At 37.3% G+C, this 24,967-nt stretch overlaps 1 protein-coding gene across 7 annotated transcripts in view; it reads right to left on the bottom strand.

The window, feature by feature from the left end:
- MYO9A (myosin IXA) overlaps positions 1–24,967 on the bottom strand; it is a 124,978-nt gene that overhangs the window by 71,765 nt on the left and 28,246 nt on the right. For 5 of the 7 annotated variants that reach the window (XM_070762962.1, XM_070762961.1, XM_070762964.1 and 2 more), the window contains exons 3-10: positions 18,299–18,393; positions 15,450–15,512; positions 14,108–14,207; positions 12,084–12,140; positions 8,273–8,370; positions 7,791–7,917; positions 5,227–5,316; positions 37–153 (exon numbers count right to left, since the gene is read on the bottom strand). In XM_070762962.1, the coding sequence (XP_070619063.1) occupies positions 37–153; positions 5,227–5,316; positions 7,791–7,917; positions 8,273–8,370; positions 12,084–12,140; positions 14,108–14,207; positions 15,450–15,512; positions 18,299–18,393 (747 nt within the window). The remainder of the gene's footprint in view (positions 1–36; positions 154–5,226; positions 5,317–7,790; positions 7,918–8,272; positions 8,371–12,083; positions 12,141–14,107; positions 14,208–15,449; positions 15,513–18,298; positions 18,394–24,967) is intronic. The other 2 variants (XM_070762963.1, XM_070762960.1) reach the window with 1 other exon arrangement.

Below are 24,967 nucleotides of genomic sequence, written 5' to 3' on the forward strand. Positions count from 1 at the left end.
TCAATGATAGACATAATGTTCTTGAAAAAGACATACCTTGGTGCTTTCTTCTAAGTCCTTGGTATTCAAAAGTGCATGGTTAATTCTAAAAACGATCCAATCAAACAGGGCGCTGTACAATGATTTGGCCATGGAATTCCGTACTGTTATAGCCTAGGAAATTAAAAGAAATCATTGGAAATCAAGCCAAATACTAATTATATTATTTTAACATCTATTTCTGGCTCTCCTGGGTAATTGTCAATATGCATTTACATAGATAGAATAGCACTTAGCACTAAGACCTATATAGAAACATAGAAACATAGAAGTCTGACGGCAGAAAAAGACCTCATGGTCCATCTAGTCTGCCCTTATACTATTTTCTGTATTTTATCTTAGGATGGATCTATGTTTATCCCAGGCATGTTTCAATTCAGTTACTGTGGATTTATCTACCACGTCTGCTGGAAGTTTGTTCCAAGGATCTACTCCTCTTTCAGTCAAATAATATTTTCTCATGTTGCTTTTGATCTTTCCCCCAACTAACTTCAGATTGTGTCCCCTTGTTCTTGTGTTCACTTTCCTATTAAAAACACTTCCCTCCTGGACCTTATTTAACCCTTTAACATATTTAAATGTTTCGATCGTGTCCCCCCTTTTCCTTCTGTCCTCCAGACTATACAGATTGAGTTCATGAAGTCTTTCCTGATACGTTTTATGCTTAAGACCTTCCACCATTCTTGTAGCCCGTCTTTGGACCTGTTCAATTTTGTCAATATCTTTTTGTAGGTGAGGTCTCCAGAACTGAATACAGTACTCCAAATGTGGTCTCACATATATATGCTTCACAGTGCTTTCCAGCCCCCTCTAAGCGGTTTACTGAGTCAGCATATTGTCCCCAATAATCTGGCTCTTCATTTAAACAACCTCAAAGTGATGGAAGGCTAAGTCAATCTGGAGCCTGGTGAGATTTGATCTGCTAAACTGCTGGCAACTGGTAATCAGCAGATGTAGCCTGTAGTACTGCACTCTAACTGCACCACTGCAGCTCTTAATTTTCCTTCTCCAAAATGTTCAAGGAGGCGGATGCCGAGTTCTGCACTTCAGCCTCGCCATTCTATGACTAGGCAGGTATATTGCCGCAAGCTCATACAGCTTCGCTTTATGCTTGAATGATATTTTAAAACTATGTCAACACAGTATCTCTGAAGTTGAACAAACTCATTCAGGTGGGAGGAAGATAGAAGGCAGGTGGATATTATTAGCAAAATTTAGTTTCGATGTCACAGAAGAAAAGGTGAAATCTTGCGCTTTCTCTTTCCTCATTGTTTCCCGTTTTCTGGAGGGAAGAACTCAAGTATCTCTCATTTTAACAATAGCAGATTTCTGAAGCGAGTTCTCATTGTGATTAAAGACAATATGAATGTTGCCTCTGATGGATGCAGCCTAAGCTGTGACAGAGCAGTGATTTTCAACCTTTTTTGAGCTGCGGCACATTTTTTACATTTACAAAATCCTGGGGCACACCACCAACCAAAATGACACAAAATGACACTCTAAGACACTCTCCTCTCTTTTTCCATCCCTGTCTCCTCCCCCCCTTGTGTGTGTGTGTGTATATACACACCCTTGAACCATTTCCAAAATTAAGTGAGGGCTGAGATTTTTTTCTCTCTTATTCTTTGGGTGCTTTTTTATAATATGCTTTAAATCAAGAGTCACTTCTCTCTCTCTTTTGTTTCTCTCTCTTTCCTCTCATTCTCTGCCTCAATCATTTTCTCATTTCTCTTTTTTTCCTCCCTTTTTTGCTCATTTCTCTTGCTTTCCCCCTTCCTCTTTTTCTCTCTCTCTCTCTCTCTCTCTCTCTTGCCTTCTTTCTCTCTCACTCTTGCTTTCTTTCCCTCTCTTTCTCTCTCTCAGCAAAAAGTTGCGAGATTGGAACCTGAGCTTCCTTCTTCGCGGCACGCCTGACCATGTCTCGCGGCACACTAGTGTGCCTTGGCACACTGGTTGAAAAACACTGTGATAGAGAATACAGCCTTTAAATTTTCAACCTCTCTAAAACAAAGTGACTCCAAGCAGCTAGAAATACATTACAGTGTGATCAATTCAGGTTTTTTGCACCAATATAGAACTGTCCTACATGAAGCCCCAGTTCATCTAAGTGTGCACTCTAATGGTCAGTGTGCTCAACGAAGGAAGCTACGGAATGGCAGCAAAAATACCTTCTTGAACAGAATGAACTAAGCAAATCACACAGACCGTCTCTACTACTACATGCACTATAAAAATTCAGACCCAGAATTGCTTTTGTTTCTCTACATTTGTTTTGCTATAAACACTTAAAAAAAACAACAACCCTAATCTGTCAAAAATCACTTAGTAGCTATCTTAGCTATTGCTTGCATTTCCTTTGAGGAGCCAGTCTTGTGTTTTGAATTCTTCAAGCTAGAACAACCTGTTCTCCATCAATCATACTTAAACCCACACAACTATATTGACAAGCAAAGAAATAAAAACAGGAACACAACCTTCGCAAATCTAGATAATAATTTTCTATAATTTGGCTCTGCCAGTTATGGGAATGTGGTACTTTCTATCCACTTTATTTTCTTGTAACTGCCGGAAATGTCATGTTTTCCTGTAGCTTGCAGAAAATACCATGTTTCCCGGAAAATAAGACCCTGTCTTTTATTTTTTTAAAACCTGAAACAAGCGCTTGGCCTTATTGTCATGCACTCAAAAGACTGATTGGGCTTATTACCATGGGATGTCTTATTTTATTTATTTATTTATTTTATTTATTTATTAGATTTGTATGCCGCCCCTTTCCGTAGACTCGGGGCGGCTCACAACATAATAAAACAATTCATAACAAATCTAATAATTTAGAATTTAAGTAGTTAAGAAAACCCCATTTTTAAGCAGACATACCTACAAACATACCACACATAAATTATATAGGCCGAGGGGAGATATCTCAATTCCCCCATGCCTGACGACAAAGGTGGGTTTTGAGGAGTTTACGAAAGGCAAGGAGGGTAGGGGCAGTTCTAATCTCTGGGGGGAGCTGGTTCCAGAGAGTCGGGGCCGCCACAGAGAAGGCTCTTCCCCTTATTTTGGGGAAAATAGGGTATGTAAGCAACTAAAGCCAACCTTAGCTTAACAGAGTGGTTTAGCTATCCTGCTGAATGAGCACTTAAAAATATAAACCTTTTTTTTCCAAAAAAGGAACAGATGCCTGCCATATTATCTTTTTTCCTCTCCAGCTTCTTCTTTTCAGACACTTCTTCTGTTTCCTACACTGATTCATTTCTTACATGTGTTGCTAATGTAAGTGGCCAAGACCACTATACATGCAAAAACCACTCCAGGGTGACTCATACAAGAACCGTGACCATTTTTCAACCTCAAATATGTCTTAATACAGTTCTGTATATTAATATAGCCATTTGCAAAACCATTTGCTTCTGTGCAGACAGGAACATCTTTTAATCTTAGAAGACAGAGACTGCATAGTATTTCACATTTTTGCTGATTCAATTCTCCCCTTCGGGTCTTATTTCAAGGAGAACATGGTATCATATAGTTCCTTTTGTAACAATCAGATCTTCATTGCAGAAGTCCATCTTTGGTCAAGAACAGCTCATCTATACAACTATTCATGAATTCCCATCTGCTACAAAAAGTACATATTCTTATTTTGCACATTTACTGGTTTGATAATTTCCAGGATGACTGCATATTGTAGAACACGAAGCCAACTGAATGAGTGTAACACATGCAGGGTTAGAATGTGCTTCCCTGTGTGTTTTTGAAAAGCAAATTCTTTCACTTCTGGGCCTAGTGGTTGGGTTAGGGCTGGGAGGAGATGCATACCTGAGCTAGGAGACAGAAAAGGCAGGACATATTTTATAAGTTCTAAATCAATGACTTATGTCATCACAAAAACAGTTTAGGGGGAATATTCCCTAATCAATATCAGAAAAATGTCTTTCTGGAAGCTTGCCTGGAACATCTCAGGATATGAGCTGTCAACCAGTCTAGATCTGGATGCATGACATCCAATAAAATTCATACACAAAATATGAACTAATTAAAAGACCTGGAGGACAGAAGGAAAAGTCTGGAGGACAGAAGGAAAAGGGGGGACATGATCGAAACATTTAAATATGTTAAAGGGTTAAATAAGGTTCAGGAGGGAAGTGTTTTTAATAGGAAAGTGAACACAAGAACAAGGGGGCACAATCTGAAGTTAGTTGGGGGAAAGATCAAAAGCAACGTGAGAAAATATTATTTCACTGAAAGAGTAGTAGATCCTTGGAACAAACTTCCAGCAGACGTGGTTGGTAAATCTACAGTAACTGAATTTAAACATGCCTGGGATAAACATACAGTATATCCATTGTAAGATAAAATACAGGAAATATTATAAGGGCAGACTAGATGGACCATGAGGTCTTTTTCTGCCATCAGACTTCTATGTTTCTATGTTTCTAACATTGTTAGGTTCTCTGATAGTGTTAGGTGTTTACTAAAAGGTCTATGCCAACTCAATTTCCATCAGCTCTGAGCAATTTACAAAAACTCAGCATAAGCATCGTGCACCAAGGCAAGGAATCCATGACCTTGCCAGATGTGGCTGTGCTACAATTCCAGCAATATTAAGCAGAACATGTGTTTCACACCATGAAAAAAAGACACAAGCACAAGGCAGTGATTAAAGCAGGGGAAATAAAGCATTGCTTTGTTGTTTGCTTCTTGTTCAACTGTTCACTCCATCCGGTTCAATCAAAGGTTTATTTCCCTATTTTTACTACATTTTCCAGTTCACAAAAATTAAATGTCCTTTGTACCACAATATCAAATTATGTGCCAGAATGTCACATGATGATTTAATTAACATGACTCTACTGGTTTTATTTCTGATGATGAGATGTTATTACAAGAGGTTGACTTTATGTGATGACTGACATGACTTGTCAATATACTAGAGGAAAATTAGCACACTGAACTTAAGGCAAGTTCAATGGAAGGCCGTTCTTGGACACTGCAAAATCAAGTAATAAATACAGCTTAATCGCATGATTTAAATATTTGGATTTAGTGCGGTCGAGGGCTTGGCTATCCAATTGGTTGTTTATCAATCCTTTCCTGCAAGAATATGAAGGCATTACTAAAAGTACATAAATAAATAAATGATCTCATGTAATTTTCCACGATTGAGAAGACTGCTACATGTACCTCTGCCAGTTTGTATGGTAATACAAACTTTTCTCCGACAGTCACTGTTTTTCTTGTAATCAGCGCTTCAAGCAACATTTCTTCTTTCACCTAAAAAAAGACATTATTATATAATGTAGGATTCAAGCTTTGAAAATAATAAATAAATTAATAATAATAATAAACAAACAAACAGAATTGGAAGGGACCTTGGAGGTCTTCTAATCCAGTGATTTTCAACCTTTTTTGAGCTGCGGCACATTTTTTACATTTACAAAATCCTGGGGCACACCACCAAACAAAATGACACAAAATGACACCCTAAGACACTCTCCTCTCTTTTTCCATCCCAGTCCCCCCCCCCCTTGTGTGTGTGTGTATATACACACTCTTGAACCATTTCCAAAAACAGGGGAGGGCTGGGGTTTTTCTCTCTCTTATTCTTTGGGTGCTTTTTATCATATGCTTTAAATCAAGAGTCACTTCTCTCTCTCTCTTTTGTTTCTCTCTCTTTCCTCTCATTCTCTGTCTCAATCATTTTCTCATTTCTCTTTTTTCCTCCCCTTTTTGCTCATTTCTCTCTCCCTTCCTCTCCTTTTCTCTCTCTCTCTCTTGCTTTCTTTCTCTCTCTTTCTCTCTCTTGCTTTCTTTCTCTCTCTTTCTCTTGCTTTCTTTCTCTCTCACTCTTGCTTTCTCTTTTCTTTCTTTCTCTCTCTCTCTCTCTCACTCTCTCTTTGTCTCTCAGCAAAAAGTTGTGAGACCGGAACCTGAGCTTCCTTCTTCGCGGCACACCTGACCATGTCTCGCGGCACACTGGTTGAAAAACACTGTCTAATCCAACCTCCTGCTTAGGCAGGAAACCCTACACAACTTCAGATAAATGATTCTCCAACATCTTAAAAACTTCCAGTATTGGAGAATTGTCAACTTTTGGAGATAAGTTGTTTCACTGATTAATTGTTCTAATTGTCAGGAAATTTCTCCTTAGTTCTAGGTTGCTTCTCTCCTTGATTAGTTTTCACTCATTGCCTTTTGCCCTGCTATCAGGTGCTCTGGAGAATAGCCTGATTCCCTCTTCTTTGTGGCAACTCCTGAGATACTGGAAGACTGCTATCATGTCTCCCCTAGTCCTTCTTTTCATTAAATTAGACATACCCAGTTCCTGCAACCGTTCTTCGTATGTTTTAGTCTTCAGTCCTCTAATCATCTTTGTTGCTCTTCTTTTCATTCTTTCTAGAGTCTCAACATCCTTTTTGCATTGTAGCAACCAAAACAGACCATAGTAATCCAAGTGAGGCCTTACCAAGGCATTATAAAGTGGTATAATTCACGTGATCTTGATTCTATCCCTGTTATGTTTGAAATAAGCTTTTTGGGGGGGTTACTTTTTATTTTTGTTCACTTGTGAGCCTTAGCTTTCCTCGTTTCATCTTTACAGGCTTGGGCTATTTGCTGGTATTCTACCTTAGTTATTTCCCCCTCTTTCCCCTTTTTATACTTGTCCTTAAATAAAATAAGTAACTTTTCTATAAGGAATTTGAGGTGCATTTTCACCAGCACAGATCCATAGAAGGCCTTTACAAAAAAACCCCAATGTGTTCTATAGTTACTCATTAGTGCTACTCTGCATGTTAAAAGGAGCACTCTCCCTCCCTCTTTTAATCAATGGTGCTAAGGACTTTCATGAATTTTAAAATGACAGATCAACTTAAGTGAGACCAGAGGAAGATATAGTATCTATGTGCACTTTACATAAAACCATATGTAACAATCTCCTCTTCTTGGGAAGGACTAATGATGGCAAAGAGCTAACTTGTGGACAGCAGAAAAAGATGGTAACACTAGGGCTACCAGTGGGGTCAGCAATGTTAAGTGAGGGGTCAGCAATATTAAGTGAATCCACTGGCACCCATCAGATCCAACAGAGCATGTTTGCCTCCCCAAAAGGCAAAGACACAAAGTTTCGGGTTGGTAGAACACCCCAAAACAGAAAAGGCAGCCATCTCTTGCTATGAAACTACTGACATGTAGAAAAAATACACTTAAGATCTGTGGCACAAAATATTGAGCAGACTGTACATTTGGAGAGGTTAAACTCCCTTGTGAGTTATGATTCACTGAAAGGATTTCATTCCAGTTGGACAGAGATTCACATTCCTCTAACACAGTATCTGTAAAAAGGCAGCATTTATTAAACATTGCTTTTCTATAACACTCTCTAGCTAGTAAAATAAAATGCAAAATAGCGTCTCAAGGATTCCTTGGCTTGTCTCTCATTATTGCAGTTTTGTTCCAGTTTCAATCTGGCTCAGATTAGAAGATTTTATGAACCTCTGACCTTTCAAAAAGGCAACTATGAACATACGGTACTTTAAATGATTGCATATTTTACAGCAAAGAGATTTTTAGCTAGCTCAAACCATAGCTCAAATACTTTAATAAGCCATCTATAGTAAAGGACTTTAGTGACAAAGAAGATGCTATAAAGTAAATTTAAGATCAACCAATTAACTGGCTTCTGATGACTGAACAACAAGCATTTTAAATAAAAAGTGGAAGGCTTATGTCTAAATGTTATATCTTACCTCAAGTAACTCTGAGACAATAGGCAAGACTTCTGGATTACATATATCTATGGAATCATCTCGGTAGGTTTTCTTCTTGTAACAAATGTTACCCAAGTGTAGTATTGCTGACAAAAGGGAAAATATCCTAAGAGTGCAAAACAAGAACAATAAATGAAAGAAGCAAAATTAAATTAAGTTCACCAAAGTGTTATTACATATTAATGAAGTTGTCGTTTTTGTATCTTCAACTTAAGCCACATTGTGGTATATATATGTTTCCCAAAATCACATATAAATCAATTCTCACAAATTAGAGAAGTACATATGTAAGACAGAATTTTCTGGTTTTCCATAATTTGTTATATGGGAGTAATTAGAAAATGCCATCCATGATTAATAGGATAAAAATGGTTAATATTTTTACTTAACAGACACAATGTTGGACCCAGTAGCTGTTAAAAGGTCAATTCACAATCACCTTCTAAAGAGAAATAACTTACTGTCTGCGGGTCTTGGGAAGAAAGCCCACCATCTCCATAGCTAACTGCAAACGTTCAAAATCGTGCTTCAAGTCTTCCCCTTCAACAGAGAAGCAATCCTATCAAGCCCAATACAAGGAATAGTTATTAGGAGGTGGGAAAACAGGCATCCCAAAGTTACAAAAATATTATCAATATGATATAAAGTTCAATCTGTACAACACTGATTAGATGAATAGATTTGGCATTGGGATAATCATACTGTACTGAAGTCCATTCTCCATAACACGCTTCACAAAGTTATGTAACATGAGAAACAAATTTAGTTATAAATAATTAGTGGGGAAATTGCCAGATGAATGCAGGATTCCTAAGATAACTTTAAGAAAAAACACATGATGAGACATCACCACTTCTAAGAGATTTAAAAGAAGAAAAACTCTGGCTTCTTCCTAGGTGCCTTCCATCTTTGTAAGAATTATTGCATTCAGATTGTCTTCATGGAACAGTATACAGTGTTCCCTCGATTTTCGCGGGGGATGCGTTCCAAGACCGCCAGCGAAAGTCAAATTTCCGCGAAGTAGAGATGCGTAAGTAAATACACTATTTTTGGCTATGAACAGTATCCCAAGCTTTCCCTTAACATTTTAAACCCCTAAATTACAATTTCCCATTCCCTTAGCAACCGTTTAGATTATTACTCACCATGTTTATTTATTAAAGTTTATTATAAAAAATGTTTTTTTAAAGGCAGGTGAAAGTTTGGCAATGACATATGATGTCATTGGGCGGGAAAAACCGTGGTATAGGGGGGGAAACTGTGAAGTATTTTTTAATTAATATTTTTGAAAAACCATGGTACAGTGGTACCTCATCATACGAACTTAATTGGTTCCAGGAGGAGGTTCGTAAGGTGAAAAGTTCGTAAGATGAAACAATGTTTCCCATAGGAATCAATGTAAAAGCAAATAATGCGTGCAAATCCTTCAAGAAAATCCCAAACTTTAGAAGGGAGGCGAACAGAGGGCAGGGAGGAACAGCTAAAGGGCGTGGGTGGAAGAAGCAAGGCTAGGCTAAAGGGTGAGTGGGAAGGAAGAAAGGCAAGGGGGGCGCCCCTCCCTTTTCTTTCTTCAAAAGACACCGTTTCAGTGCCTTTGCAAGCATGCAAAATCTTTACTCCTCCAAGCTGCCCCTCCCTTTTCTTTCTTAAAAAGACACCGTTTCAGTGCCTTTGCAAGCATGCACAATCTTTACTCCTCCAAGCTGCCCCTCCCTTTTCTTTCTTCAAAAAAGGGGAAAAAAAGAAACCCCTTCATCCCAGCAGCAGCTGCTTGGGTTCGTAAGGTGAAAATAGTTCGGAAGAAGAGGCAAAAAAATATTAAACACCAGGTTCGTATCTTGAAAAGTTCGTTAGAAGAGGCGTTCGTAAGATGAGGTACCACTGTATAGACCTTTCGCGATGTTTGAACCCGCGAAAATCGAGGGAACACTGTACACAGTTTGTAAATAGGCTTAGTGCTCTGCAATTAAAAATCAAGAGCGAAGACAAACTCTAGATATCCTTCACCATTCAACTGTATTGTGAATTATGCAAGATCCTCCCACCCCTTGGGATTTATCAATCACTGCAAAGCTTTAGCCTATAGAATTACAGTCTGCTTATTTTACAGTATTTTTAATCATTCAAGAGTATACATTATATATTACATAACTTGCAATTCAACAGAGTGGGCTTGATCACCAACAGTTATTTGAAGAATCTGTAAAATGTTTTTTTTAAAACAAAGCTGAGCTATTTCAGGGTCCATGCAACATTCAACCTCCACCCTAGCACTACATTCCGTTTTCAAAAATAAAATAATATGTAAGTATCAGGGAGAATTTCTATTTCTATTTTTTTATACTTTACTCAGGATTAAGATATAGGAAGCTAACTGAGGCATGAGGTAAGAGAGCTTCATTCTATTCTCCGCTGTTTCTCACAACAGCATTTTTAACTTTGCATGTTTAATTCACGTGGTGATGTTGCTGTATGACCACTGGGACAGATTTTTCTGGTTTTATAAAATCTGTTCTGTGCAGTTTGGTAAGACTATTGCAGAACACTGCAAAAGACTGAGCTTTTATTTAGAAAGAGGGTCTGGGGATAGGAGACCCTATTTTATCTGGCAAGGATGTAAATTCAATTGATACTCAAGAAAAGGAACAAAGAGGTCATCAAGAGCAAAAAGGAACCATGAAGAAAATACAGAGCAATGTTGGCAATTAAATCCTAGATCAGGGATCCTCAAACTTGGCAACTTTAAGACTTGTGGACTTCAACTCCTGGAATTCTGGGAGTTGAAGTCCACAAGTCTTAAAGTTGCTGAACTTGAAGACATCTGTCTTAGATCAATAGAGAAAAGAGAAGCGCTACAGTTAGACTACAAAGTGTAGCTCTTGTATTAAAATAGAATAACTTTGTATTTTAATAGGAAAAACTCAAAATAGGTCAAGGGTAAGGAGAACATTTTCTACCACTGTGCTGATTAATACTTTATGGGTAGCTATTTTAATTTCCAGGAATCCCAAGTTTGACAGATGAGGAAAAAGTTTTATAAAGCTTCAACAATATAGGGCAGACCTATTCCACTATCCCTCTGTTTAAATGAGCAATATTCGCAGGCTAGCAGGAAAAACAATTTCACATCTAGTGTTTCCCACAATAAATCCAACTCAGTCCCAGAGTGTCGAGCTAATTGAAATATTTGCACTGAAGCATTTGCTTCTGCTGATTTAAAAATAAATATTTTACTGAGCCATCTAGCACTTGTAGTTTAAAAACAATAAAATGGAAATGGGGAAAAAATTATCAATAAAAATGAAATAAAACATTATTTCATTACATCGTATTTGTAAACAAGTTAGAATTGTTGACATGCAATTAGAATAATCATGCTTTTGGAAATAAAATGGGAATTATAAAAATATTAAAAGACCAGAGCAGTTAATTCAAATTAAATGGAATTAAATAGTTATTCTCCAGTTATTTAATCATTTTTTCCTTTCACTTTACAAACTACACTTTGGTTATAACTTGGAGAGGGCTCTACGAGTTGTTTCCAAGGCTGTTATTACTATTGGAGTTTTAAAAAAATATTGAGTTATAATTCTATGTTGACCATCCATAGTCACTATCATCATGATACAGACAGTCAGACAAATTGATTTAATACATATGTAAAATAAAATATAGTCCTGGACTTAAGGTTAAATCAATTTTACTATTCTACTGATGTATCTATACCTGCATTTACATAATAATTAGGGTTTCCTAAGCCACAATTAACTGAAGATAGTGCCAAAGTGACCTGGTTTACTCATAATGACCGGACATAATGGATGGATTTTTCCCTGCTAAACCAAGGGGGGGAAAGTATAAGAACAAGATCACTGAAACCAGGTAGAATTCGAGAAGCAACATGGATTTTAAAGTCAATGCATTTCTCTCTAAAGAATATATTATAGCAAATATTAACTTGCAAAAAATTATTCTGGGAAAGTTTATTTGTCTGTATTTTGAAAAGGAGAAGCAAGAGAAAATGTTATAATCAATTCTATTTGCACCATCCTATGGCATTATATACCTTCCCCTTTTAAAAAAGATAACTACATAAAAATGACTGTGAAAACTACTTAAGAGAAAACTACTTAACAGTTGAGGCCATCAACTGTTAATAAAAACTGATTCTGCATTTGCTTTGCATCTTGGGGCAAAGCCGTAAAGCAAGGAAAGGCCTGTCACCAGTAACCCAGCATGGATGGATGGAAGGATGGATGGACTCGTACTGACCGGCTCAGAGTCATAGTAACAGTCATCCCAGCTGTGTTTAGGGGGTTTCTTTGTCATCTGAAAGCAAGGCAGATTGGGTAAGTAGCATTCCAAATCCAACACAACAATCTCTTTCTACTTGTCTTCTGTGTCTGTAAGCACTAAATGTCAAGCAAATTTCCCATTGCAGAAATGCGTCACCACGTCCCTCTGTGTTGGTGCTGTTCACCTTCCTTTGAGAAAGTGTACTCCGTGCAATTTTATCATATTGCTGAAAAGCCTTTTAATTTTATCATTAAACTGGAGGATACTGTAGAATGTGTCAGCATTTCTGCATCATTTAAGAATGTTCCATCTTATATATTTTGTTCACTACCCAAACAATTATGTAAAGTATGTCAACTATCTTTCAACCTTTTAATGTAGTACTGCTGAAGAGGCAGATATGTCTCTGATTGGGGTGGTGTACAAATATTGCAAAATAAGTAACGGGATAAATTACTCCAAGACCAAGCAGAACCTTCTATGGACTCTACAAAATGACCAGACTGGTCTGATTATTTTCCAATATTAAAGCTATCTGCAACGTTTAATGATTTTACAATCTAAATTAAAATTAAGATTCCCATCTTGTGAAAAAGTAGTTTATGTTTTTCAATAAAAGTTTTCAAATATTTCTTATTGCACGAATCCCAGCGGCTGATAAGGTCCCACAGAGTTGGCCTTCTCCGGGTCCCGTCGACTAAACAATGTCGTCTGGCGGGCCCCAGGGGAAGAGCCTTCTCTGTGGCAGCCCCGACCCTCTGGAATCAACTCCCCCCGGAGATTAGAACTGCTCCCACCCTCCTTGTCTTCCGTAAACTACTTAAGACCCACCTATACCGCCAGGCATGGGGGATTTGAGACACCTTTCCCCCAGGCTTATTATAATTTATGTTTGGTATGTATGTGCTGTTTGGTTTTTAATTATGATAGGGTTTTTAGGGTTTTTTTAAAAATAATAATAGATTTGTGCCAGTATAATATTGTTTTTATCGTTGTTGTGAGCCGCCTCGAGTCTTCTGAGAAGAGCGGCATACAAATCTAATAAATTTATTATTATTATTATTATTATTATTATTATTATTATTATTATTATTATTATTGTGACCAAATAGAAGTCATTTGAGTAAAACTGAAACCTAAACTATAATTCACCGTGTAAAACTAATTCTATAAGTTATTTGATTGCCATTGTCTGGCTATCCATCCTGGGAATCTTTTAAAATAGGAAAAAAAGTTCTACTTTTTAAATTTTCAAATATGCCTGTATCACACCTTCAGTGATAATTCAATCCCTAATAAGCTATGTAGGGTTCTCTGTGATTTTTTTAGCTCGTTTCCTACTAAAGCAATGAATAACAAATGTAGAGAGAAATCATTAGTAGTGATCTCACATTATCTTATACTGAAAGACCTGCTGTGTTTTGTACCATTTGGCTAGTGGAAGGAAAGTAATTTAGGATTCAATCTTAAAAGTATTTAATTATGTTACATAATTCTAATGGAATAGCATTTTACCACTTTAACTGTTTTTCCATCTTGGTTTTATTGCATTCAAAACCCTTGGGTACTCAAAAAAACAAATCATATAAATGTTGTGAAATGTTAGTAGTATAAGATGCAGTATCCCCACAATTTCAATTATTTACAGGCAGTTGGGATTAATGGACATTTGTAAAAATATTAAAATATCATGCTATCAAACAAAAGAATTAGGAAAACATGCAAGTTGTTTAAGATGTGCAAACATGTAAAAATAAAATAATAAACATCTATTAGCTGTTAATATTAAAGTTGCTAGGGAAAATATATATTCTTTTGAATAACTATGTTCCAAAATCTTTTATTTCTTTTTTAATTATTTTTTTATTTCTCTATTGTAATGATGAGTTGCTGATCATTTCTGAGCCGATGACATGGACAAGTTTTAAAATACCATTGTGAGAACAGCCCATTACTCTAAAGTAAAACACAGGTACACAAAGCTGCTTCCATATTCCCACCTGATTAAGGTAGTGATACTCATCAGGCTGTTTAAGGTGAAAAGCAGATTTCTCTTCTTCACTTGCTCCTGCCAGCAGGTAATAAAATACATGGTAGTTCCTGATAACAAGTAAAATTGTGTTATGGTAAAAAAAATATGAGTAACTAAATAGATAACAGTGGGAAATATACAAATTACTGGCATATCAGGAAAGAACTGGAAACAAGGTGATGAATCAACAGCATGAGGTACTTTGTATTACTGGAACTCATGGCAGCAAGTATAAAACCTAAGCCTAATATTACCTTGTCCTTGCTTTTTCTAAATGCAAGGTGATTATATCTACAGAGAGTCCTCAATTTACAACAATTCATTTAATGACTGCTTGATGTTACAACAGCACTGAAAAAAATTAATTTATAACTTAACAACTGCGGTGATTCATTTAACAATTGTGGCAAGAAAGGTTGCAAAACCGGTCAAGATTCACTTAACAAATGTCTCACTTAGTAACAGAAATTTTGAGCTCAATTGTGATCGTAAATCAAGGACTTCCTGCATACAAAAACAGAGCAGTAGCAATAAACTATCAAAATAGGAAAAAGTGCTCCAAGATTATTTCCTGAAAAATGTATACGCAGTTGTGTAAGCAGAGTCTTACTTCTTTCTGACTTGTTTAGTTTTGTACAACTATTCATAAATCTGTTCTCTTTTTGGGGAAGTTGGTGTGCCATTTTAAAGTTTTCAATATGGTGGAAGATGCTGAAAATAATAATAAAGAACCCACCCACCCCCCAACCTTCCATCTTATACAAATTACTGGAGGGGGCATGGGGGAGGAAATAGCCCACTGTTCTTTTTCCTGTCTCCTTGTAACAAGCAAGTCCAATTTAAACTGCAGTGCAGCGTTAATAAACTACTGCAGCACATGTTTCCCTCTAACTTCCTTGCACATTGAAGGGTGTGCAATCCATTATGAAGAACAATGTAATTTCTCAGCAAGAAACACAACTGTTTATGTGAGCCAGTGCTCTTAACCTGCCATCCTTGCTAAGAATATTCTTGAGTTCTAGGAGCTCAGGAATTTCATGGGACCCTTTATTACCAGCTACTAATTTCCAAGCAGATAAAAATCGGATTATAACAACAAGCTCTCAAAGCTGGGTCAAGAATTAGTCAGTAATAAGTATGTCGTTCCATATTTTGGATCAGAACCATCGCTTCCAAATATGAAAAGCAGCCACGCACAGTTTATAACTCCGTGAAATAATTATACTCTGAAATTCTAATAGTTGTTTTGATTTATCTTCCTTTATTTGTTCCAGTAACAGCTTATATGTGTTATTTCATTAGTTACTCACCTTTCATTATGTTCCTGATAGACTAGTCTGGACTTTTCTAGTAGATACTTTTCAACATAAGCTCTAGAAGAAAAAGGAATGGCAAAGCATTGTATGGGAGGGACACGGTATTTTGGGGGGATGCGGGGGGGATGGAAGAGCCCTAATTCATACAAGGGATGAAACAATCCTGTACACAACGGTAACTGAATCCATCTCCTCCACTTTCTCACTTGGTAGCATTTTCAATTTCCCAAAAGAAATATATGTACCTTAAACACTGCAAAATTTGGGCTTCCTTTGAATTGTGCTGCAAAATACAGTATTGTGACCTGATGAGTCACTACTTCAAGGTGATGTAGTCTGCTTAGATTAGTATTACAGCATTGCATCCATCCTGGAGCTACTCTAATTCTTTAGCTGACTCTTAATTATTTTACAAATATACTCTTTATAAATGGTACCCATGCATTAGAAGGATGGAATATGATTTTTAATATAAATACTCAGAAGACATATGGGACAGAAAATAAATACATACATACATACATACATACATACATACATACATACATACATACATACATACATACACACACTCCAAACTTGCAAAGAACTGATAAAGAAATAAAGAGAGACTAGTACAGTTCTATTTCAAGCTTTTTGGCTCTCATCCCCAACTTGGCAGGTCAACCTATAGCACTGTGCATTAAATGGATACCATTAAATAAATTGAACAGATAAAATAAAACGAAAAGCAATTTGCTAAGACACTGTAAAAGCAGAAGGGTCATGAATGCCCAAAACTTCCTTCAGTAACTGAGATAAAAATGTTAACAGGTTTTTACTTATCTACCTGTTGCAACATCATAGCAATATACACTGCTCAAAAAAAATAAAGGGAACACTTAAAAAAACAGAATGTAACTTCAACTAAATCAAACTTCTGTGAAATCAAACTGTCCGCTTAGGAAATTGATTGACAATCAATTTCACATGCTGTTGTGCAAATGGAATAGTTGTGCAAATGAAATATTCAATGAGAATGTTTCATTCATTCAGATCTAGGATGTGTTATTTGAGTGTTCCCTTTATTTTTTTGAGCAGTATACATTAACATTCTTTATTAAAGAAAAAGTCAGGTGGATATAACTTTCTCAGAGCCATGATCAAGGTACTATTGCTATTTTTGGCACCTTAAATGAACAACTATGCCAAAAAATGTTATAGAAAAATATATGCCTTAATGCCTTCTGACAGATACATCTGGGCCCTCAAAACTGTTCACATTTATTAATCCTAAATGTGATTGCAGAAAAAACACAAGATATAGCAACAAAAACAGAATCATTCATTCATTCATTCAATTTATATCCCGCTTGTCCTTAGAACTCCAGGAAGTTCTAAGAACATCATAAAAACTGGAACTATGACAGTGTACTGCTCAGGTAAGCTACTAGTTTTGTTTCCTTGTTCTGGACAAGGAAAAGCAATAGATTTAAAGAAATTGAAGCAGAGGATAAAGGAGAAAATGTCTGGCTCTTTTGTCATCTATATTTTAGATTAGAGTTTTTATCAAGCCATTAATAGAATTGGAAGATTTTATCTTAACGGTTGAAAATATATAGCACAATGATCAGACTAGCCTTTCAAAACCTGAAAATCCTGCAAACCCAAATATTTTACAAAGTAATATTACAGAATATTACTTTAATATTGCTTTAATATACTTTTAAACTGTAATAGCTCCAGATGATTGTCAAATAACCGTCAATTTTTGTGCTGGTCCTTCATAGAATTGAGCACATTTTTTTCCTGCTTCCCATTTTGAAAATGGGAATTAATAAATTCCCATTTTAAGACTAATTAATAAAGCCTTAGTTCATTAATGGCTAATTGTTTTTGGCTCAGGTGCCAAAAGGGTGCAGGTGCATGCAATAGCGTGTGCGTGTGTGTCCTCACACCTATAATGCACTGCCCTCCCTGGTGTGCATGTGCACAACACCCACACTGCCCTCCACACATGTGCATAACACCCCCTCCCGCTGCCCTCCCCCGCGCATGTGCATAGGCCTCACTGAAGCCTTCGGACTTCTAGTAGGTCTATTGGGCTGTTTTTTGCTCTCCCCAGGGTTCAGGAAAGTCTCCTGAAGCCTGGGGAGAGCGAAAAACAGACAAATGGGCCAACCGGAACAAACTTCTGTTTGCACCACTGGGCCATTTTTCACCTTCAGGAGGCTTTCCTGAAGCCTGGGTAGAGCAAAAACAGCCCCAAAGAAGGCTGAAAATCAGCTGACAAAGGCCAACACCTCACATGCCCTCAGGTATGGCTCCGTGTGCCACCTGTGTCACGCATGCCATAGGTTCGCCATCGCTGCCTTAACGGAATCAATCTAGAATAGCTTATTCTCTGATCTGACGACAGACCTTCATTTGCTTTCATAGGATTGTTAACAGTCTTGGAAAAAAAAACATTTGTTTCAGATTCAAACAGCTAAGAATGGTCTGTACTATTCAAACCAGAGCCAAAGAATTCTAGAGAAAAATATCGAAGTGGAGAGTAGAGTTGCTCAACAATTTATGATATCAATTAATTAAAAATATATATTTCAGAATTTTTTTCCAGCTCCCCTGTGATTGAACTGAAAAGTTGTAATGAAAAGAATGTAGGAAGTTACTTTCCTTAACAAAAGATACCTATATCAAGCCAATTATTTCTCCTACATGACATGCCCACATCTTTCCCAGACAAGCAGCTACAGCCCAGATTTACACAGGATGTTTTACATTCTAATCATGCTTATAAAACTACTAACAGCTGCAAACCATTCATGCCTAAAGCTCTTTAGTCACTGCTCATTGCCACTTACCCACGCACAGTGCCAGTCTCCTGATAATTTACTTGAATAAATTTGCCAAAGCGACTTGAATTGTTGTTGTGTGCTGTCTTGGCATTCCCAAAGGCCTGTCAAAATAAGAAGAAAAGTAAATGTCACAAACCTAACAGAAACAATTCAGTGCAGAGGTAACACGGAGATGAGGATCTGCCATTTTCTACGCACCACTGGCTTGCGTCATCCTCCCAGGAGCTCTGAGTTCAAATAAAGGGCACTGCAACTGGCTACGGCCAGCAGGGCCGAATGGAAGTGACTCCTTTTTATAGAGGCTAGAGCATGGGTCAGCAACCTGCAGCTCTGGAGCCGCATGTGGCTCTTCCATCTCTCTGCTGCGACTCCCTGTCGCTCAAAATAGGTCACAACTGCCAATGTGCAACACTCACCGGCATGCAATTTATTGAGCTTTTCGACCCCGGTAGCCCAACCATGGATAAATCCAAGAAAATAAAAGTTTCAGAAGAAAGCAGAATGTTTAATTCAACTACATGTGCTACTTTTGTGGCCGCTCAGAAAATAGTCAGGCGTAGGAAGGATTTTGTGGCTCCCGGTGTTTTCTTTTCTGTGGGGAACGGGTCCACTTAAACACTCAAAGACCTTGGGTGTTTAAGATTGCCAACCCTTGGGCTAGAGAATAATCTGACCACACATACACATAAAAAATGAAGCCTCCATTCGGAGACGCTGCCTCAACTGCTTTGAGATACAGATAATCTTTGACTTATGACCACAATTGAGCCCCAAATTTTTGTTGTTAAGCAAGACAGATTTTGCAGCAGGAGGAAGATTAACTTTATTCACAATCAAGGCCTCATAGCCAGTTAGGGATAATGCCTCTGGTAATTTGCAAGGCCTCTGTAACAATGACGATCTGATGACGAATAACGCTCAAATTCAATACCAAACCAAATTTGATATTCAATAAATACATAATTTAACTGGGTTAAAAATAATACGCTTATTAATAGAAAGTATACGTTATCTTCTCTTTTCATTTCCCTATAAACATCTGCTTGGGGGGGAAAAACCAGCAAGTAGCAACAAGTCTGTCTTCAAAAATATGTGCGACAAACTTGGAACATAACATAAGAGAGACTCTGGAGCATAAACACAGCTGTAGCCAACATTCCCTGCGTTAAGTCATTTACATGGTTTGGATGTATACACTTCTTGAAATTTTACATATTGTTGACATTATTTTTATCATAACAGGCAAGGCATCTGAGGGAATGTTATATGTATTAATTCTTACAATTTAGACATTGAGGGAGGGGGGGGGAGAAGCACCATACATCAACTTTTAAGATACCTCAATCACTAGCTTTCTTTGTAGTTTCCTGAACAAAAACAGATCCTAATAATGTCCCTGACTGCTAATCACATGAAATCTACTTCAAAGGAATCTGGAAAAATCTGAGAATGTTTGCACTAAATTATCTTTTTAGGCACGTTTGGAGAAAGCAGAGGTAGAAAGATACGATTTTCTCAGTAATTCAGTATCTCTTTTTACCACGAAAGAAACATTTAGAATACTGTTTAGCTGAGTTGCAACTCATCAGGCAATATATTTCTACTGTTGTATCAACTTTGCTGTGGGAATAAGGTCAATGCTGGCTAAGAAAATTACATGTATTGAAAGAGCATTCACCATTCCTATGCATGGATTCAGGTTATCCATAATTATGAGAAAAAATATAGCTCGAGTTATAAGATGAGCTTAATAGGATATAATTTTAGGACAGAATTCTTCTAAAATATTTGCAAAGATTAAAATCTCCAAACAAAATTAATATTTCTTTTTAGTCATGCTGCACATTATATCTGTTACTATTGGTATTCTTCTTGCTTTTACACCAAATAAAACAATGTGTCTGATTATCTGTTTAAATTTAAAATTGATTAACTAAACTGAATGGCCGCTATCTCCTTTTGTACAAATTTTCTCTTATCATTTCATTCTGTTTAAAGATTCCTGTTCACATACTACCTTAGTGTTCTTTAAGTTCAAAAAACTATAACATTTAAATATGTCAAAGGGTTAAATAAGGTTCAGGAGGGAAGTGTTTTTAATAGGAAAGTGAACACAAGAACAAGGGGACACAATCTGAAGTTAGTTGGGGGAAAGATCAAAAGCAACATAAGAAAATATTATTTAACTGAAAGAGTAGTAGATCCTTGGAACAAACTTCCAGCAGACGTGGTTGGTAAATCCACAGTAACTGAATTTAAACATGCCTGGGATAAACATATATCCATCCTAAGATAAAATACAAAAAATAGTATAAGGGCAGACTAGATGAGGTCTTTCTCTTCCGTCAGTCTTCTGTGGTTTGCTTCTGTGATTGCTAAGATCAGAGGAACATGAATTTCGCCAGCAGCATGGTTCAAATAAAAGACTTTTTAATTGAAGGAACTTCTCATGGCCCTGTCAACATTCACCAGTGTGCACAGTCCAAACATACCTATTATTCAATTTATATTTTTTCTTTTAAAAATTTTTAACCTTTGAGTCACTGTTGACTCTTAGGAACTGCCTATACTACTATCTATAGTTTTCTTGGCAAGATTTCAGAAGGATTTTGCTATTTCCTGCTTCTTAGGACTGGGAGAGAATGATTGGTCCAAGGTTACCCAGTTGGCTTCGTGCCTAAGGCAGGACTAGAATTTACCTTCTCCCAGTTTTAGGCTTCTCCCGCATTTGAAAAATATATTTTTCAAATACATTTGCTAATTTTTTATATTTAGAAGGAAAGGTATTACATGTAGGCAATGTACATTTTTATTTTTTTACTTACTGTAGAATATATATACAGTGATACCTCATCTTACAAACTTAATTGGTTCCGGGATGAGGTTCTTAAGGTGAAAAGTTTGTAAGATGAAACAATGTTTCCCATGGGAATCAATGGAGAAGCGATTAATGCATGCAAGCACTTTTGCCAGCCGAAGCGCCCGTTTTTGCGCTGCTGGGATTCCCCTGAGGCTCCCTTCCATGGGAAACCCCACCTCCGGACTTGTGTTTTTGCGATGCTGCAGGGGAATCCCAGCAGTGAAATCCCAGCATCGCAAAAACGAGCGCTTTGCTGGCAACGGAAGTAGGGAAGTGGGGTTTCCCAGCGAAGGGAGCATCAGTGAAATCGCAGCATCACAAAAACACTGAAGTCCTTCAAACCCACCTCCAGACCTCTGTGTTTTTGCAATGCTGTGATTTCACTGAGACTCCCCTCGCTGGGAAACCCCACCTCCGGACTTCTGTTGCCAGCGAAGTGCCCGTTTTTGTGCTCCTGGGATTCCCTTGCTGGGATTCCCCTGCAGCATCACAAAAACATGGAAGTCCGGAGGCGGGACATCCCAGCGGAGGTGGTGGGTTTGTAAGGTGAAAATAGTTTGTAAGAAGAGGCAAAAAAATCTTAAACCCCGGGTTTGTATCTTGAAAAGTTTGTATGACGAGGCGTTTGTAAGACGAGGTATCACTGTATATATATTATATATATTTTTGCTATCTCACTTTTAGATACTTTTATTTTTCCAAACTTTTCCAAACACACAACTACAAATTGTGTCAAATTACGTTAATAAAGTATGAAGAACTATAACTAACTGAATCCAAATATTCAATTGTGCCTCACTGGCTACTGAGGAGTAGTCAAAAGGAGTTAAAGATGAAATACTCTTTTATTCACAGAATGAATCCTTTGTCTCTATCACTAATATGTGCAGCCTCAAGTAATTTCACCTGCTGATCCTAAGGATTCAAGCTGAGATGGAGTGAATCCTAAAAAGAGTGGGGTATTGTCTTTGGCAGATTGCAAGTAGCAGTTGTCACAATGAATACACAATGTTTCCTGCCAGTATTAATGTTTCTTATTCACAGACATTTGGTTTAATCAGTCTGAATACGCAAGGATATTGGAGAAAGTCCACTTTGTCTCCATAAATAGCGAGAATTGACAGAAACAGATGCTGCCTATCAGACACCACATTTTAACCTCTATTTTGAAGGCTCCAAGAATCCCCCCAAGACAAATGGAAAAGGCATGAAATATTGAATTGAGGGAACATGGTAGGAGAAGAGCGGTGTAAGTGTGTGGTGGCAAAAAACACAAAACTAATCGGAACTATTCTGGTAGCTGCAGCTCAAGAGAGTGCATGTCTTTTATGTAATAAAATGCTTTTCGTCAGAAAAAGTGTTACCAGAATCCTTATGAATCAAGTCAAGGAACCACACAGTATGCAAATGTAAGCAAGGACGAGGGCCGTGGAACAGGACTGTATAAGGAAGAAACCTAGACAGACAGAGGCTGTATGGCAAGATGGGAGAGGATGGATCTGGCTAGAAAGCAGCTAATACGAACAGGAACTTGTTGATGGGGGAAGGGAGAGAACTGGAATGGAAGTAGAAAAAAAGGAAATTCACTCTCATTTATGCTGGCTGAGCAGAGAGAGGATAACTAAGTGCAGATGTTAGAGTCAAATAATTTTTTTAAAAAGACCAATGCACCTCTAGAGGGCCAAACATATTGAAGATCCAAATCTGCTTCTAGTAATTCCTTGATAAATATCATTGCTATAGCTAACACGCCCCCTAACATATTGAAACAATAATCAATGGACAGATGTTCCCTATATGGGGAGCTTGGATACTTATTTATTTAATTCAACTTCTATGCCGCCCAATCCTGAAGGACTCTTAAGAAGTCTTCAGAGAGGGGCGGCATATAAATCCAATAAATAATAATAATAATAATAATAATAATAATAATAATGTAGAGACATTGGGTTGGAAAGCAAACCAGTACTCAGTGGAATATCTATCTATCTATCTATCTATCTATCTATCTATCTATCTATCTATCTATCATCTGTCTGTCTAATCTATCTATCTATCTATCTATCTATCTATCTATCTATCTATCTATCTATCATCTGTCTGTCTAATCTATCTATCTATCTATCTATCTATCTATCGTCTGTCTGATCTATCTATCTATCTATCTATCTATCTATCTATCATCTGTCTGTCTAATCTATCTATCTATCTATCTATCTATCATCTATCTATCTATCTATCTATCTATCTATCTATCATCTGTCTGTCTGTCTAATCTATCTATCTATCTATCTATCTATCTATCTATCGTCTATCTGATCTATCTATCTATCTATCTATCTATCTATCTATCATCTGTCTGTCTGTCTAATCTATCTATCTATCTATCTATCTATCGTCTATCTGATCTATCTATCTATCTATCTATCTATCTATCTATCTATCATCTGTCTGTCTAATCTATCTATCTATCTATCTATCTATCATATCTCTCTCTCTCTCTCTCTCTATCTACCTACCTACCTACCTACCTAATCTATCTATCCATCCATCCACCCATCCACCCACCCATACTCTGTGTGTGTGTGTGTGTGTGTGTGTATGCGCGTGTATGTGTAACATATTTTTGCTGATAATGAAAAGGAAGGGAGACTAGTATATATCTATTTTGCTCCCATCAACTAGCCACACCTTTACCATGATTTGAACCTGGGAAGGTTCAAATATGCTCCCTCCCATATTTGGGTATACCAGGGTGATTCGACAGGAAAAAAACATATAATTCTACTTCCCAGAGGTGCTCTACAAAGTAGACATGAAAATATTGTAATTATTAACTTTACTGGAATAAAATTCATATGTGGAAACAACGCTGAAGCCAAAAACTGTCCTTCAAGCTGATTCTAAGCATCTTGTAGGAATCTGTAAAGATGTTTTGGGGAATGTAAAGTAATGATAAAAAGGTGGGGAACACCGGGCAAAGGCCCTCAGTGTTGAGATTTAGGATTAATTAGCATCAAGGAGAACATCAATGGCAAAAGTGGAAAAGTAGGCAACCTTGGCTGACTTCCAAATGACAAATAGGAAAGCGTTTCCAATGTATGATGAAATCTGCACGACAGCAATCAACGTTTTCCTGTTGACGATACTACTAAGGTTTTTAATTGTGCAGGCAACCCCAAGAAAACAACTCAGCAATCATCCACGCATCAGCATTGCCCAACGACTCAAAATCGGTGTACAGGTAGTCCTCAACTGTTACAACCGTTCATTTAGCGAGCACTTAAACTAACAACAGCACAGAAAAACAGTGACTTATGAGAGTTTTTCATGCTTATGATGGTTGCAGCACCCCTATTGGTCATGTGATCAAAATCCAGACGCTTGGCAACCAATATGACAGTTGCAATGTCCCTGGGTCATGTGATCCCTTTTGCAATCTTCTGTCTAGCAAAGATAATGGATTAAGCTTAGTGAAGATTCACTTCACAACCGAGTCATTAACTTAACAATGGCAGTGATTCACATCATATCTGTGGCAAGGAAAGTCACAAAATGGGGCACACTTAGCTATCTCACTTAGTGCCTGAAAAGTTGGGCTCAACTGTGGTCGCAAGTCAAGGCCTATTTGTATATGCTTTTGAATTGTTGATCCTTTGCCTAATTAACATTTTTGTTTCACAGTTCCAGGATAGCTTGAAATACTTGGCATCACTGCTTTTAAATGCAATATTCTTATCCACCACCACTCTTGATCGGGGTGGATTCCTACGTTTGCCACCGGTTCACATCGTGATGTTTTGCACATGTGCGCA

This window comes from Erythrolamprus reginae, chromosome 10 (assembly GCF_031021105.1).
Source record: "Erythrolamprus reginae isolate rEryReg1 chromosome 10, rEryReg1.hap1, whole genome shotgun sequence".
NCBI lineage: Eukaryota > Metazoa > Chordata > Lepidosauria > Squamata > Dipsadidae > Erythrolamprus > Erythrolamprus reginae.